Source organism: Littorina saxatilis, linkage group LG13, assembly GCF_037325665.1.
Source record: "Littorina saxatilis isolate snail1 linkage group LG13, US_GU_Lsax_2.0, whole genome shotgun sequence".
Lineage (NCBI taxonomy): Eukaryota > Metazoa > Mollusca > Gastropoda > Littorinimorpha > Littorinidae > Littorina > Littorina saxatilis.
The window spans coordinates 36,622,071-36,639,468 of record NC_090257.1 but is presented as its reverse complement, the minus strand read 5'-3'; the positions used below and the strand labels follow the sequence as shown (position 1 = coordinate 36,639,468).

The following is a 17,398-nucleotide window of genomic DNA, read 5'->3' as shown; positions in this document are numbered from 1 at the left end:
TTCAGTTTTTCGATAAATGTCTTTCATGACGTCATATCCGGCTTTTTTTTAAAAGTTGAGGCGGCACTGTCACACCCTCATTTTTCAATCAAATTGATTGAAATTTTGGCCAAGCAATCTTCGACAAAGGCCGGACTTCGGTATTGCATTTCAGCTTGGTGGTGTAAATATTAGTTTATGACTTTGGTCATTAAAAATCTGAAAATTGTAATTAAAATTATTTTTTTATAAAACGATCTAAATGTACGTTCATCTTATTCTTCATCATTTTCTGATTCCAAAAACATATAAATATGTTATATTCGGATTAAAAACAAGGTCTGAAAATTAAAAATATAAAAATTATTATCAAAATCAATGGACGTCTACCCACAACACGCCACTGGATGCCGCGTGGTGCCAGTCGTGAAAACCAGGTTCTTTGTCCCACAGTGAGACATTCAAGTTGGGGACTTTGTGACCGCTGACTTTGTCAGCATGGATGGAAAGGTGGAGAGATACAGGGCGGTGATCATCCCCAAGTCAACCCATTTCCCCGATGGGCCAGATCGAGAGGAGATCTGTGTGAAGTGTTTGCGCGCAAAAGACAATGGGAGATACTATGTCTTTCCTAATGTTGATGACATTTCATGCTTGCCAATGGCTCAGATAAAAAAAAATCCCACCAACGAACCATGAACAACAGGGGGGATTACTATTTTGACATGTGACCAAGTCTCATTTGAGCGTTCACAGTGTTACCTGAGAATAGCACACCCCCTTGAATTGGGACCAAAGAAAAAGCGTTGTATATATGCATTTTTGAATGCTTTTCTAAAGTCATAAGTTCATTTGTGAAAAAAATAAATTTTTAGGGATTGTTTTGCTGAATGCATGCAGTTAAGAAATTGACCCCGTTTTCAAATTTAGGGGGTAGGGTTGCCCCATAGCCCACGTATGTCTGTGTGACTGTGTCAAATATCAATCTACTTTGCGTACAAACTGTATAGATGTTTGTTTTTCGATTTTAGAATGATTTCTTAAGCTGGTTAGAACTTCTGAGGTCTACAGGAAACGATAAAGATAAAAAATGTACAAAATATAAGTAGCGTCCTTTATCTTACCATTGTTCTGATCAATACTGTCCCTTTATTTGCAAGTTAACCGTTTTTATTAATGTGTTCAAGGAGTATGTTAAAAATTATTATCAAAGGTTGCTTTAAACAGCACCTTTGGGCAGTTATTATGCACTGAAGTTGTAAAAGCATGTTTTGGGGGTTTTAGGATATAGCGTCTTGGAACGCCAATCATCTTGGAAATACGAATGTTCATATAATTTTTTTTACTGTTTTGGATAGATAAAAAGTTGAACTCTTGGTGCAAACTGTTTTTTGGCCCCTGTTTGACTATTTATTATTTTGGAATATTGTGTGTGAGAGGGAAACTGCAATCCTCAATATCATGAAACGTGCCTTATGGTGATTTAGGCAACCAAACCTGTGGAAACGGGGGTACACACACACACACACACACACACACACACACACACACACACACACACACACACACACTGAAACCAGCTTTATAGATTAGATAAAAGCATCATCAGCTCTGGAATAGGCACCACTAATTTGTTATATATAGAGTGGAATCCTCATTTAAAGACATACACAAATCTGAGAAAATCAGGTCTTAAAAAGGCGGGGTCGAGTCTTAAAATGGGGGTAAATTTACAGAGGTTATCAACAGAAAATCTGAGAAAATCAGGTCTTAAAAAGGCGGGGTCGAGTCTTAAAATGGGGGTAAATTTACAGAGGTTATCAACAGAAAATCTGAGAAAATCAGGTCTTAAAAAGGCGGGGTCGAGTCTTAAAATGGGGGTAAATTTACAGAGGTTATCAACAGAAAATCTGAGAAAACAAGGTCTTATCGGGGGTAGTTTTTTTTTAAAGGGAGGGATCGATCGAGTCATCTATCACGTAGGGTGGTTGAGGGAAGGGGGTAAGAAGGGAGGAAGTCTTTTGTCGCCTGGTCTTAAAAGAGGGTTACACTGTAATGGGACAATGGGACGAAGGGACGATGGGACAATGGGACGATGGGACAATGGGACGAAGGGACAATGGGACGATGGGACAATGGGACGATGGGACGAAGGGACAAGTGGACAATGGGACGAAGGGACGAAGGAACAATGGGACGAAGGGACGATGGGACGAAGGGACAAGTGGACGATGGGACAATGGGACGAAGGGATGATGGGACGAAGGGACGATGGGACAATGGGACGAAGGGACAATGGGACAATGGGACGAAGGGACAATGGGACGAAGGGACAATGGGACGAAGGGACAATATGGGACGAAGGGACAATGGGACGAAGGGACAATGGGACGATGGGACAATGGGACGAAGGGACAATGGGACGATGGGACGATGGGACGAAGGGACAAGTGGACAATGGGACGAAGGGACAAAGGGACAATGGGACGAAGGGACAATGGGACGAAGGGACAATGGGACGAAGGGACAATGGGACAATGGGACGAAGGGACAATGGGACGAAGGGACAATGGGACGAAGGGACAAGTGGACAATGGGACGAAGGGACAATGGGACGAAGGGACAATGGGACGAAGAGACAAGTGGACGATGGGACGAAGGGACAATGGGACGAAGGGACAATATGGGACGAAGGGACAATGGGACGAAGGGACAATGGGACGAAGGGACAATGGGACGAAGGGACAATGGGACGAAGGGACAATGGGACAATGGGACGAAGGGACAATGGGACGAAGGGACAATGGGACGATGGGACGATGGGACGAAGGGACAATGGGACAATGGGACAATGGGACGAAGGGACGATGGGACGAAGGGACGATGGGACGATGGGACAATATGGGACGAAGGGACAATATGGGACGATGGGACGAAGGGACAATGGGACGAAGGGACGATGGGACAATATGGGACGAAGGGACAATGGGACGAAGGGACAATGGGACAATGGGACGAAGGGACAATATGGGACGAAGGGACAATGGGACGAAGGGACAATGGGACGATGGGACGAAGGGACAATGGGACGATGGGACGATGGGACGAAGGGACAATGGGACAATGGGACGAAGGCGACTCGTACAAGCATTTGCTTTTCTTGTTGATTTCAGGGATAAGTATAACAGGGTAGTGCGCATTCTGTTGCTGGAGCTGAACCACAACATCGAGCAGGCCCATCAGAGCATTGCCAACAACACGTGGCTGGCAGGAGCCAGGTTTCTGCACGGAGTAGTCACCACCACACGCAAACACATCAAGAACGTCAACTCCAAGCCCTTCATGGAGTGGACCCACCTCCAGAATGACCTCAGCAAACTCACTGTTGGTGAGTATATATAGCCTTCTGCTGCATTTTGGCATCTTATGTCGTTGTTTTTTTCCAGTCCGGTCTGATATTTGTTTTTGATCATGAAAAAAGTTTTTGCATACACTGACTATACCTGTAATATTTGACACACAAATGTTTTTATGTTAGAGCAATACCATTCACATATTTGACAGTTAATGAGGCTGCTAAATGGCTACCCTATATCCGGAAGTGGCTAAATCAGTACATGTAGTACACCATGTCCAAAACCAGTAACCCGCAATTAACTTGCTATTAAGTTGGTACCCTTATAAGCCCCCAAGTCCGATCTTTGCATGAGCATTTCGGACATAAAGACTATCTGATCAGTAGGTACATGTATTGCATAATTATACTCAATGTTTCGAGTTTTAACAAATGATGCTGTTTTAAATTTGGGAGTGACTGTTGTTTGGCCCAAAACTTGAGCAGATCGAGGCGAGAAATGTTTAACCTTGTTCATTTTCCCACATCGTTTGTTTCAGATGTATCGTTCTCACTGCCAAGCCTTCCCAAACTCGCAGACATCGAAGAAGCGATAGAGGCGGAGGCGCAACCCAACACAGCCAAGCGTGAACTCAACGCCGACAAACTGCACACAACCCATGTCTACAACCAGTGGTTCTCTCCCTTCGCTGATAACTTCACCACCGACCTGCTGATGAGCGCTGAGAGCGGGGGCGGGAAGAGGGAGGAGGGTCGTTCCTTCCTGTTGTTCTACGTCTTCCTGGGCCTTCTGGCGTGTGTGGATGTGGTGCTGGTGCTGCACCGGATGCTGAAGGCCAAGATCGTGGGGCAGCTGCTGCTCTACGGGTTCCCTGAGTACATGGACTTCAGAGAGCGCAAGGGTGCGTTTGGGTCGATACAGTGGAAACCCTTGTATAAGACCTCCAAAACTTAGAGAAAGTCGCAGGTCTTACAAAGGTGTACATTTGCATAGGCTTTGAACAAAAAGTCTAAGAAATCAAGATCTTCTTCTTCTTCTTCTGCGTTCGTGGGCTGAAACTCCCACGTACACTCGTGTTTTTTTGCACGAGTGGAATTTTACGTGTATGGCCGTTTTTTACCCTGCCATTTAGGCAGCCATACGCCGTTGTCGGAGGAAGCATGCCGGGTATTTTCGTGTTTCTATAACCCACCGAACTCTGACATGGATTACAGGATCTTTTTCGTGCGCACTTGGTCTTGTGCTTGCGTGTACACACGGGGGTGTTCGGACACCAAGGAGAGTCTGCACACAAAGTTGACTCTGAGAAATAAATCTCTCGCCGAACGTGGGGACGAACTCACGCTGACAGCGGCCAACTGGATACAAATCCAGCGCGCCACTGACTGAGCTACATCCCCGCCCAAAATCAAGATCTGAAAATGGGGGGAGTCTTAAATTAGGGGTCCAAAAAGGGGAGTTAGACGGTGTATGACATGTGGCCCAAAATTACTGTTCTGAGGATGGTTTCTGAGGGTACAAAAAGTCAAGAATCACATGACATTGCGACTCCAACCCCGGATTGGCCATGGTACTACTTATCTTATATTCTGAATATAGTAATACCAAATCATCGTTTTGACTTTCATGCGCCCCTATAGATTTCCACTTGAGGTTTAAGCCAGTTAAAAGTGCCTGTTCAGCTGCAGTGCATTATATTACTCAGTTTAGACTGAGAGATACTGAAATGTCTTTCTTGCAGCAGACGCATTTACTGTATGATACAATTTTCTGTTGACAGATGATGGTGACGATGAAGTGTTTGACGACAACACAAGGTGCAGATGTTGGGCAGAGTCCACCTTCTGTCAGGCGGTCAAGGCTTTTATGTCACAGGTATGTCAAACCTCACTTAATTATTTTGACTTAATGTGTGTCCCAATGTCAAATTTCACTGCAGTGGTATCTGCAATGTGAAGTGATAAGAGGACACCTCCCAGGAAAGGACGCATTCTGTTGTTCCTGTGTCTATTATTTTGACCAAAATGTACCTGTCATAACAGGCCACCTGCAATGTGAATCCCCTGTGATAAGAGGACACCTCCCAGGAAAGGACGCATTCTGTTGTTCCTGTGTCTATTATTTTGACCAAAATATACCTGTCATGACAGGCCACCTTCAATGTAGGGACACTTTTGGCTGGCCCCAAGGGCGGCCTTTCATCACAGGTACCACGGTGTTCTGTATAGAGTGGGATTTCTCGCTGAATTAACTCTTGCACTTTGACATAGGTGTCAATTACGGATTTTGGATATTTCAATGTCCAAGTGGAATATGAAGCCCTCATCGAAGGGGAAAGCCTACCTTTGTTGACAAGATCGTCTACCCGAGAAGGAATGTGGAATGAAGCCCTCATCGAAGGGGAAAGCCTACCTTTGTTGACAAGATCATCTACCCGAGAAGGAATGGGGAATGAAGCCCTCGATCATCGAAGGGGAAAGCCTACCTTTGTTGATAAGATCGTCTACCCGAGAAGGAATGGGGAATGAAGCCCTCGATCATCGAAGGGGAAAGCCTACCTTTGTTGACAAGATCGTCTACCCGAGAAGGAATGTGGAATAAAGCCCTCATCGAAGGGGAAAGCCTACCTTTGTTGACAAGATCGTCTACCCGAGAAGGAATGTGGAATGAAGCCCTCATCGAAGGGGAAAGCCTACCTTTGTTGACAAGATCGTCTACCCAAGAAGGAATGTACAGCACCTTTAAAAAATCCAAAGTGTTTTACCTACGCCAAATCTGGACTTACAATGTCTTTAAGAGCACGCTCATAAGTATTGCATGTTGTGCTCCATTCATTTGATTGTGTGTAGGCTGCATTTTTGTGTGCAAAATAGTTCAGTAAAACAATGTTGTACAATGGTTTTGTTTATTATTTTACAGTTTTTATCCTCGACCTTCATCCCTAAAGCTGTGACCGTGGTGGCGGCGGCGCTGTTGTTACGAGGCATGCTGCACGTGTCCACCTCCATGCTGACAGTGCGGTCCCTGCAGGGTGCTGGGCTCTACTACAGCTCAGTGAGTATAGCAACAAGTCACTGACAGGGTAGAAAGTTAATTGCCCCCTGGACAATTTTGCTGCCTCCCCCACCCCCCATCATGATCGGACAAATGACCCCGGCCCTGGATAAATCAGTCTGCGCGCGCACACACGTGTGTGGTGTGTGTGTTTGTGTGTGGTTTGTGTGTGTGTGTTTGTGTGTGTGTGTGTGTGTTTGTGTGTGTGTGTGTTTGTGTGTGTGTGTGTGTGTGTGTGTTTGTGTGTTTGTGTGTGTATGTGTGTGTGTGTGTGAGGTGTGTGTGTGTTTGTGTGTGTGTGTGTGTGTGTGTGTGTGTGTGTGTGTGTGTGTGTGTGTGTCCTTCAGCGAGGGGTTTATGTCCCAGATTCAGCTTCGTGCAGGCTCTTGTGCATGACCTAAAGTTTACAAGGAAAATCCAAAGGCTCAGAAAACACACACATGCAGAAAAAAACGGAGTAGCACGAATCGGTTGCAACACATACACAATCACCATCCCTATAGCAACCAGCGTTTCTTTGAGGACATGTTAGAGGGACAGTAAGTGTAGCATTGGTGTATGTGTATTACAGCCACATGACACTTGGTGGTCACGTCAGTGATAAGAGGTCACGGTGGAAGCTGTTCTCTTGTCTTCTTATACTGTAATATGCTGTAGTATTAGGCAGGAGAACACTCCCCAGCTACAGACCCCGCCCACTTCGTCAGTGTCAAGTGAATGTGATGCGTGTCTGTTCCAGGAGGAGTATTTAGAGCTGCACAGCCAGCTGATCAACGGTCGCCTGAGGGCCCACGCCCACCACATCAACACCGTGGACTTCCCTGCTTACCAGACTTGGATGTCCACTGTCATACAGCGACACCAGTTTGCTTTTCAGGTACGTACAGCAAGATTTAGTCTACCATTTTTTCTATTTTTTTCTGGCATTAATGGTAACATGTTATGAGCGAAGGAATATGCTGTATGGTCACCTTGGCTGATTTTGAAAAAAAAACAAAAACGAAGTCCAGTACAAAGATTTTACTTGAATTGTCGCGGAAAATGTTCATCCACTTGATTAAAACGGATTTGCCATCATAAGTGGATGAACCGGCCGGTATGCCGTTCAACTCCTGTTTTAGATACATGTAACCCATGGCAAATATACAATGGTGCCTGCGACGTGAGGTACTCTCATCTGTGAGGACATCTCCTAGGAAAGCGCATGCACCTTCTGTTGTTTCTTTGTGAATTATCTGTACCAATATAAATCATGACAGGCCACCTGCAATGAAGGAACACTTTTAAGGGTGTCTTTTCAGCAAAGGTACCACTGCACCCTTAACTTTGTGCAAAGAATCTGCAGAAAGAAGACCACGAGGACCAGCGAACTGTTCCAGAACATGACTTGCAGAAAGAAGACCACGAGGACCAGCGAACTGTTCCAGAACATGACTTTTATGCATTGTGTTTTTCAGGTGTACCAGCAAGAATTGCGGCGCATGCAAAAGGTTCACACCCAGTCATACTGCCAGTATTTGCAAGCACTGGATCTGCCAGGAAACTGTACTGAGGCCTCACAGGGAGATAATCCTCAGGATGCCGCGTACGGAATCATCTCCCCTGGTTGTCAGTTTCAACCTGTACTGCCCAGGTTTTATAAAAGGTACTTTAGTTCAAAAACATATTCAATCACCAAGGTAATTAACCTAATCATAATTCTTTACCAACAATGTGGTATTCATAGAGTAGTACAATGATTTTCTTTCGGCATGTGAAACCTAAAGCTAATTACAAACGGGTTTTTTTCAAATTATTAACCCCTTGACTGCCACAATACCTATAAGGTACGTTTTTTGCAATGATGAAAAAAAATCAATACTCTGACAAGAGAAACAACTACTGCATATTGCCCTTTGAAGTGCAGCAAGATAATTGCCTCCCCTGGAGACCACTTTCTCAGATTTGGTGTAATTGTTATACCTTGCATGTTAGGATTTTATTTTTTAAACTAAATTCTTCCAGTAGTCCAGGGGTTTAAAGAACATGTATTGAGGTTGATGGGGCCTATGTCGACCAAAATAGTGGGATTCCCTGTAGGTGGAGTTCCTGTAGAAGGAATACCACAGGGTGTAGTTCCTGTAGCGTTTCGCTGATATCGCTGAAAGTCACATGATGCTTAGCGACATCGGTAGAATTTGATGTTTTTCGATCTTTTTTTTATATTTTTTAGAAATTTGAGTATGGTTTGCAAGTTTTATTGAAAAACTCCACCATGTGGGATTCCTTGTCAACATACAGGGTCCACCTACAGGAACTCCACCTGCAGGGAATCCCTCTCTTTTGGTAGACATAGACCCCATCAGCTGTATTAATGTGTACTTGTGATTTGAAAAGACTTCTTCACCAAATGTTCTCCAACCTCCGCTCCAGCTATCAATAGACCAACAACATGTAAATAAACTTTAGTCTTCCAAATTGGTTAACCAAATATTTCAAAATGTTCAACCCTATACGTAAAAACCCCAGACGCTTTATCACACACACACACAAATTAAACACACACACACACACACACACACACACACACTTGTCACCACACACACATCACCACACACACACCTCACCACACCACACATACACACAAGCGCACAGAAACCATCGTTTGAACGCTGGTACATCTATACTCCATGCACAGGTTGAATGATTAAAAAAATCAGGCTTGAAATCATGAAATTGTTAAAAGCATCCATTCGCCTTTCCAGGTCCGAATAAGTGTACCGTAACCTTTCAGTGTAAACTAATGTAGCTTGTTTCAGCTATGTTTATATCAAATGAAAAGAACCCCTATCTTTCAAAAGTCAGATTCGGTAATTATCTCTCAGAGAAAACTGATGTAGCTTGTTTCATTGTACATCAAGTCAGGAAAATTCATCCTTCTTTTCGGGTAACGGTCCATGTACTTTGACCTCTCGGAGTAAACTGCTGTTGTTTGTTTGATCTGAAATTAAATTTGTCAAAAATCCTTTTTTTCAGGTCAGAATCGGTGTACCGTAACCTGGCAGAGCAGCAGTTAGAGGTGGTGTTGAAAAACTTACGTGCCATAATCTTCGATACTTGTCAAGTCATCGTCGTTTTTCTCTCCATCGTCGTCCTCAAAGAACTCATCAGTGCCGTTGTCTGGATCTTCGTTAGAAGGTGAGAATACCCAGTGTGTGTGTGTGTGTGTGTGTGTGTCTGTCTGTGTCTGTCTGTGTGTGTGTATGTGTGTCTGTGTGTGTGTGTCTGTGTGTGTGTTAAACTCTACTGTAATGCTTGTCTGCAACCAGAAATCACATGTGATTCGGATACATGTTAGTGGGTGTGTGTGCGTGGGTTTGAGTGAGAACATGTGTGCGTGTGTGTGTGTTTTCGAGAACCTACACTCTTCAAAAAAAGTTAAGGATAACTTTTTTACAAGCACGCCACACAAAACAGACAAGACCAAATTCTTTCATTTTTAAAAAATTATATAATTGAGTAATGACAAACAAAGCAAAGATCGAACGCGGCAGCGACAATTTAGCTAGAGTGTGTCAATGTGACAACCCTCGAAAATGGAATTCACAACAATGTGAATCAGTGTCAATAACGTGTGTGCCCTCCGTTGTGTGCCAGACATTCAACACATCGTTGGCGCATGGAGTGGATCAGGTTGCATATGAATGCTCTGGGAACTCCATTCCACTCCTGCTCAGTGGAGCCATTGCAGCAGTTGACCCAGATTGGCAGGAGGAGCTGGTGATGTTGGTGATGTTGCTGTACCCGACGACAAAGCTCGTCTCCTATGTGCTCTGAGGGGTTCAGGTCCGGGCTGTTGGCTGGCCACAGCATCCTAGGGCCGATAGCTTGGAGGGCTGGAACGACAAGGGGTTGCAGGACCTCATTCTGGTAGCGGACACCGGTCAAGTTGCCCACTACATGGTACAGAGGTGTCCTTAGACGTGTGCTGATCCCTCCCCAGACCATCACAGAGCCTCCGCCAAAACGCTGTCGTTCCAGAACAGCGCCTTCTGCGAAGCGCTCTCCGCGACGCCTCCACACTCAGATGTGACTATCAGCAGGTTCCAAGCAAAAGCGGGACTCATCTGTAAACAACACCTGAGCCCACTGCTGACGTTGTCACCACACATGTTGAGTGCACCAGGCTCGGCGAGCTGCTCGGTGATTAGCAGTCAGGGTTGTTCCTCGGACTGGACGCCTGCACGCAATCCAAAGTTGTGTAAGCGGTTTCGGATCGTCTGACCACAAACAACAGTGTTGGTGGTAGCTTGTAGGCATTGCCTAATGTTGTTTTCCGTAGCCAATCTTTGTTGCATGGCCTGCCTCTGAATGAAGCGATCCTCTCTTTGTGGGGTGACTCGGGGCCGACCAGAACGTTGTCGCTCCTGCACTCTTCCAGTTGCTTGGAATCTCTGTTTTAGTCTGATGATGACAGAGGGAGCCACTGCAAGCCTCTGGGCCACTTGCCTGGCAGCAACACCGTCTTGTAGCCATCCTATTGCCCTTCCTCTATCCAAATCGCTCAGTTTTCTTCGTGGGGGCATGTTGCTACTGTGCATAATTGTGTCAGCGTGTCAACCTTTAAACACAAGCTGGTGAGCGATGTTCATAGCCAGGACCCTTGTTGTAGCACGTGCATCACAACCTTTTGCCCTGGCATGCGTTCCGCAAATTTGATGGGGCTATAAAAAACACCCTTTTTCTTCCAAAATGCAGAAGCTTTTGAGAAGTCCCACAAAAGGAAATAACTCTGCCTGCCAAACAAAATTCTAGGTCAAGACTCATTGTTCATTTGTTAATTCAAACACATTAATCTTTTAATCAGTATGTCGATGTTTAATTTTTTGGTAAATTTTTATAATTAGATCTGTTTTTTCAACCGATCCTTAACTTTTTTTGAAGAGTGTATATTGTAATGCTTGCATCGAACCGGATACATTCCATATTTAATACTTATATACGTTATTATCAATATTTTTGGCAAGTAACATGTCACACCTGTTCCTTTTGCAGGTCTGGTCTCATCCGTTTGCGCATCATCTATGAGACTGATCAAGATGAACCGGCTCCATCTGGATAGATCATGTGTGAATGAAAGTGTGCATCTGTGTGTGCGCTAGCAGGGTATGTGTGTGTGTGTGTGTGCGTGTGTGTGTGTGTGTGTGTGAACGAAAGTGTGCATCTATATGTGCGCTAGCAGGGTGTGTGTGTGTGTGTGTGTGTGAACGAAAGTGTGCATCTGTGTGTGCGCTAGCAGGGTATGTGTGTGTGTGTGTGTGCATTTGACTGACCAAGACGAACCAGTTCCATCTAAATACAAGTACATGTGTGTAAATGTATGCTGGTATACATGTTTATGTGTATAAGGATGCGTGTTTTATATGGGCGTGTGTGTAAGCAAATGTTACATGTACATGTAGACATGTCTGTGTGAGGAAGGAGAAAAAGAGCAGTAATACTTAAATAACATTGGACGTTTCATACACTTTTGACGATTTATTTGTGAATGCTTTTAAGGTGCTTTCGTGTATCTTTGAGTGTGTGTGTGCGCGTGCATGTTTGTGTGTGTGTTTGTGCATAGACCATTTATCCTGGACCGCCAACTAGCTCTCTCTCCGCTCTTTCTCTCTATTACGAGGTAGCGGCCTCTCGCATTTAGGAACCTACGCTTACATGGCTTTTCAGAAATCAGGGGGATGTCATATCCGGTGTCGATTGTAAACATATACGAAGTTGCCGAGGTAAGTTCTGAAAATGCTAAAGTAAACTCAGCTAAAGTGCACATGGAACATGTTTTTCGATGAGTTTTGTTAAGTTTAGTTTGGAGTTTTGGAAAATCCAGTTCATTGTCACCTCCCATTGTCACAAATAACTGGAGCGGGCTTTCTTTTCACTGTCTTCGAATCACTGGCCTTTCAAACCGGACGCTAAGCGCCCCTGAAAGTCGAGCGTCGTAACCTCGAAGGGTCACGTGACGAGTTGGCGGTCCAGGCTATTTGGTCTATGGTTTGTGTGTGTGCATGCATGTTCGTGTGTGTGTTCGTGTGTGTGTGTATGTAAATTCAAGAGATGAGTTACATGTGTATGAAAACAAAGAGAAAGAATGATAGACTCTCAGTCAATTCAACTGCCAAGAAAGAATGAGAATTGAGTTATTCATACCAACAAAGACTTACTTAGAGTGAGATTGTGTTCATAGACATTTACTATGATACTTTTGTTTTTGAGAAAAGAATGTATTCTGTCATAATGCTTCCCTTCTGTGATAAAATAGTTGCATGAACTGTGCACTGAATACAACACGCTTATATATCATTCGTGTATATATCATTCAGAACTTCTGTTCTCGATCGAACACTTTCAACTACTGTAACAAAACCCTACATTGTTTTCTACAAATGAAAATACTTATTTGTTAGGCAAACATACTTTCAAGACATACCTGTACTTATATGAATACTTCGTAAAGATTTCTTTTGTGCACACTATGTCAAATCTTCTTCTTGTCGATCACTACACTATGTCAAATGATTAATTGTGTCTTTTTACATTTAGTCAAGTTTTGACTAAATGTTTTAACGTAGAGGGGGAATCGAGATGAGGGTCGACATGGTGTGTGTGTGTGTGCGTGTGTGTGTGTAGAGCGATTCAGACCAAACTACTGGACCGATCTTTATGAAATTTGACATGCGAGTTCCTGGGAATGATATCCTCGGACGTTTTTTCTTTTTTTCGATAAATACCTTTGATTACGTCATATCCGGCTTTTTGTAAAAGTTGAGGCGGCACTGTCACACCCTCATTTTTCAATCAAATTGATTGAAATTTTGGCCAAGCAATCTTCGATGAAGGCCGGACTTCGGTATTGCATTTCAGCTTGGTGGCTTAAAAATTGATTAATGACTTTGGTCATTAAAAATCTGAAAATTGTAAAAAAAAAAAAAGTTTTTTAACCCATATCCTACCAACATTTTTTTTTTAGATAATTTTGATTTTTTTTCGCTTTTTACCATCACAAACACACTCTATAACACAAATATAATCATAACATTTGAACTTTTATTTTTCTTATGAGTTTTTGAGGACGCACGCTTGAAGAGTGCATGGTAGCCAACGGGTACAGCAGTCCCTCTCATGAACGGACACCCTTGGGCCATAGCAAAACTGTCCGAACATTGCAGGTGTCCGGTCACGGGAGGGGTGACCACACCACCCCCTCCCCCATACACTCACACAGAGACAAACAAACAACAGGATTGAGTCTATATGCTAATCACTTCTTGTGGCTACTAAACAATAAACTCCTAATACTTCTTTAAACGTTCTGTAAAAATGATTTGTATGAAAAGTGTTGAAAAGAAGAGATAAAATAAATCCTCAAGGCAGTGAACACACTCACTATGCACTGACACACGAAAGCAGCCACACAAACACAGCACAGAGGAGCGTGTGCAGATGCTTTGCAAGAATAAGCTTGAAAACCAGTTTGAATAAATAGCAGCAGATAGAGCTGCATGTCATAATCATGTAATTTATTTTCATCTTGTCTGGCTTTATTGACATGCATGCCGATCATGTGGCATGGCAGTGACTTTTCACTCTTCAGTCGGAAATACACTGTACATAACACAGCTCCCACTCTCCCTCACTAATGCCTACCCCAAGCCGTGACAACTGATGCTTGGAAATTGTGTGGAAGAGTACACCTCTCTATTTCTCTCCAATGCTCTTCCTGCTGACATGCAGTGACACCGGACACCCCACAGAGTTTAGCCAGCTACCCCTCCACCCCCCCCGCCTCCCTCTCTCTCTCACTCCCTCCAGCCATGTACTGTTTGGGGCTGTGGCCAGAGAGGTCAGCTCCAACTGTTCACTCAGAGCAAAACCAGTTGACTGTCGTAACTTTTGACAAAGCAAGACAACTGAAGGGTTCACAGATTAGGCAACCGACTCACTGGTCAAGGCTGAGGGGAAACAAGAGTATCTTGTCAATGAAAGAGGTTACACACAGACACACGATGCTGAGAACTGTGGCCGGTTTTTCACTCTCTTTCGCTCAGGACCTTCATCGACTGTGGTTTCTGTTGTTTACGTCCAACAGACAAGAATAAAGAGCACAGTGCAGTTTCATGTTGGCATCTTCGCATGTACTCCACTCCTGACCAAAACTACCCCCCCCCCCCCCCCTCCTGATGGGTACAGGTGCACTCAAGTTACCAGTGACTGTCGTCACGCCATTGCGGCTGTGATCTTTGTACCAAGAGCCGGACTGCTCTGTTATCGATTTTGTTGTGGTGAAAATTTGACGATGGTCTGTCCGTACATTGGAGGTATGACCTGCTGTTGGGACCGAAAATGAGTGTCCGCGTCCACGTTTTGCAGGTGTCCGTTTAAGGGGGGGCAAATATAGAAGGAAAACACTCCGTGCCGAGCAAATGTGTCCGTACATGTCAGGTGTCCGCTCACGCCGGGGGCCGTACATTGCAGGGACTGCTGTACGTATAAGTGTTCTCATGATGCACGCTCAGAGAGTGCATGGTATCAAGAGGCCTGGTACGTGTTTTTTTTTTTATCTCCAAAACTTCACAAACAAATGATACGAACAAACACAAAGTAGTGATGACAAGACCTACAGTTCACAAATAGTTCCTCAAACTCATAAGTTTCAACTTTGAGCTCTGTAGACATGGCAAGTTGAGCAGAGCGTCATCTCAGTGGATGCCGTGAAACGCATTGAAGCACTGATTGTGAAGTCCAACTGTGCATTTCAGGCAGAGTTTCTTGGTGTTCTTCTTGCACAGTGCGCACCGCTTTGTTGTCTGCGATGGACCAGCGAAATGACCGACGGCGACGCCATCAAACCTGACTTCGTCTGGCACTCTGTGGACGGCAGGCAGAGCAAGTCGAGCAGCACGCCGTGGCTTGGCAATGGCTCCATGCCGCATCAGGTAGACTTGCACAATGCGTCGCCGGAAGGCAAGCAAGTCGAGAGGCTCGGCGGTGTGTGCATCTGTTCTCCGGAACAACAGCCACGCATTCTGCATCACGAGTTCCAGCACATGTGCAAAATATGGCCACCACCACTTTTTGGTGCGCAAAGAGATGCGATAGGCATTGATATTTTGATCTGCCCTGTCAACTCCACCCATGGTTGCGTTGTACACTCTGATCAGATCTGGCTGCTGTATCTGAACAAACTGACGTTGTGCTCTTGACCAGCGCCGAACTCACGCAAGCGGCATCACACGATCGCAGTTGCTCGCCGCGGTCACTACACTGTTGTCGTTCCATTCCACAACCAGTACGTTGCTGCGTCGGTCATGACGGAAGTCAAGGGTACCACGGTCTTCTTTGGCGAACCGGGTGGCATCTCTCATTGGGCAGGTGTTCTATGCGGTTCTTCCTGATTGTTCCTGTCGCCCCTATGCTGTTAGCCGCAAGATCACTCAGCAGTGGAAGAGATGTGAAGAAGTTATCAAACGTCAGGTGATAAGGGCGTTGTGGAAGCTCCGAAATCAGATCTTTGACCACCGTTCCCCCGAGACCAAGACGACCGTATGGTTGACCACCGCCAGCCCTAGTGTACGGTTCGAATTGAACAACGTACCCAAGCGGGTCAGCGAGGGTCCACAGTTTGAAACCAAATCTAATTGGCTTCCCTCGGATGAATTGTTTTGTCGAGTGGTGTCCGAAATAGGGGACCATGCTCTCATCGATTGAGAGATGTTGCTGCTCAGGGAAATACAACAGACACCTCTCGTTGATCATCGAGAGGAATGCCCTGACTTTGCTGACCTTGTCGTTTGGGTCCAGTGTGTTGTTGTCTGCAAGGGGAGAGCAGAGACACGAACATAGCGTCAAAAGAACACAATACGAACATAGCATCAAAAGAACACAATATTATCATCAAAAGAACAAGAAATAGTGCCCCCTACGCCGCACCACTAGAGCCGCCACTGCATGTTTATTTGAAAGTCAAAAGCATTTTACTATGTGCATGTTTATAGAGTATGTAAGTACACAACATCCAGGGGTCTCTCGCTACCATGCACGCGTGAAGCGTACGTGGCCCAGCACTAAATATAGGGGCCTTTCACTACCATGCACGCTTGAAGCGTGCAGAGACGTTACCTTTTACTTCGATCAAAAGTTCCATGGAACTTTCATCCTACACACAAATCGAATCTAACATGTTTTTCCATAGATGTCCATGCAAATAAAAGTGCAAGCATTAGCAAAATAACTGCTTTTGTAAATAAATGGCACTTACTGAGATTGACGTGAAGATTTCGAAGTCATTTTTTCGAGTCTGCTGCAGAAAAGATGTTTCCACGTGTGAGTTTTGCAAGCAGGAAGCGGGAAGGGGTGTTGAAAAGGTAGACAACTCTATCAGCAATCGCGGCACATCAAAATCAAAAGTAATCTCGCTTTCATTGCCACTAAATTCTTCAACTTTTTTAATGCACGTGTGAAGCGTGCATGGTAGGATATGGGTTAAAACGATCCAAATTTACGTTCATCTTATTCTTCATCATTTTCTGATTCCAAAAACATATAAATATGTTATATTCGGATTAAAAACAAGCTCTGAAAATTAAAAATATAAAAATTATTGTTATAAAATAAAATTTCCGAAATCGATTTAAAAACAATTTCATCTTATTCCTTGTTGGTTCCTGATTCCAAAAACATATAGATGTGATATGTTTGGATTAAAAACACGCTCAGAAAGTTAAAAAGAATAGAGATAAAGAAAAGCGTGCTATCCTTCTCAGCGCAACTACTACCCCGCTCTTCTTGTCAATTTCACTACCTTTGCATCGAGCGGTGGACTGACGATGCTACGAGTATACGCTCTTGCTGTAAAAATGCAGTGAGTTCAGTTTCATTCTGTTAGTTCGACAGCTTGACTAAATGTTGTAATTTCGCCTTACGCGACTTGTTGTTTGTTTCAAATTACACAAAAAGAATGTCTGGATCTCACTTGA

General features: G+C 44.3%; 1 protein-coding gene and 1 long non-coding RNA gene across 4 annotated transcripts in view; both read left to right on the top strand.

The window, feature by feature from the left end:
• Window positions 1-13,525, top strand: part of LOC138945633 (uncharacterized) — a 152,020-nt gene extending 138,495 nt beyond the window's left edge. Inside the window, exons 26-33 of one of the 3 annotated variants that reach the window (XM_070317106.1) lie at window positions 3,153-3,367; window positions 3,874-4,236; window positions 5,116-5,210; window positions 6,255-6,389; window positions 7,129-7,266; window positions 7,847-8,034; window positions 9,405-9,566; window positions 11,424-13,525. In XM_070317106.1, coding sequence (XP_070173207.1) covers window positions 3,153-3,367; window positions 3,874-4,236; window positions 5,116-5,210; window positions 6,255-6,389; window positions 7,129-7,266; window positions 7,847-8,034; window positions 9,405-9,566; window positions 11,424-11,490 — 1,363 coding nt within the window. In that variant the 3' untranslated portion in view covers window positions 11,491-13,525. The remainder of the gene's footprint in view (window positions 1-3,152; window positions 3,368-3,873; window positions 4,237-5,115; window positions 5,211-6,254; window positions 6,390-7,128; window positions 7,267-7,846; window positions 8,035-9,404; window positions 9,567-11,423) is intronic. The other 2 variants (XM_070317105.1, XM_070317107.1) reach the window with 2 other exon arrangements.
• LOC138945639 (uncharacterized) overlaps window positions 1-17,398 on the top strand; it is a 137,122-nt gene that overhangs the window by 75,639 nt on the left and 44,085 nt on the right. The window lies entirely within an intron of this gene.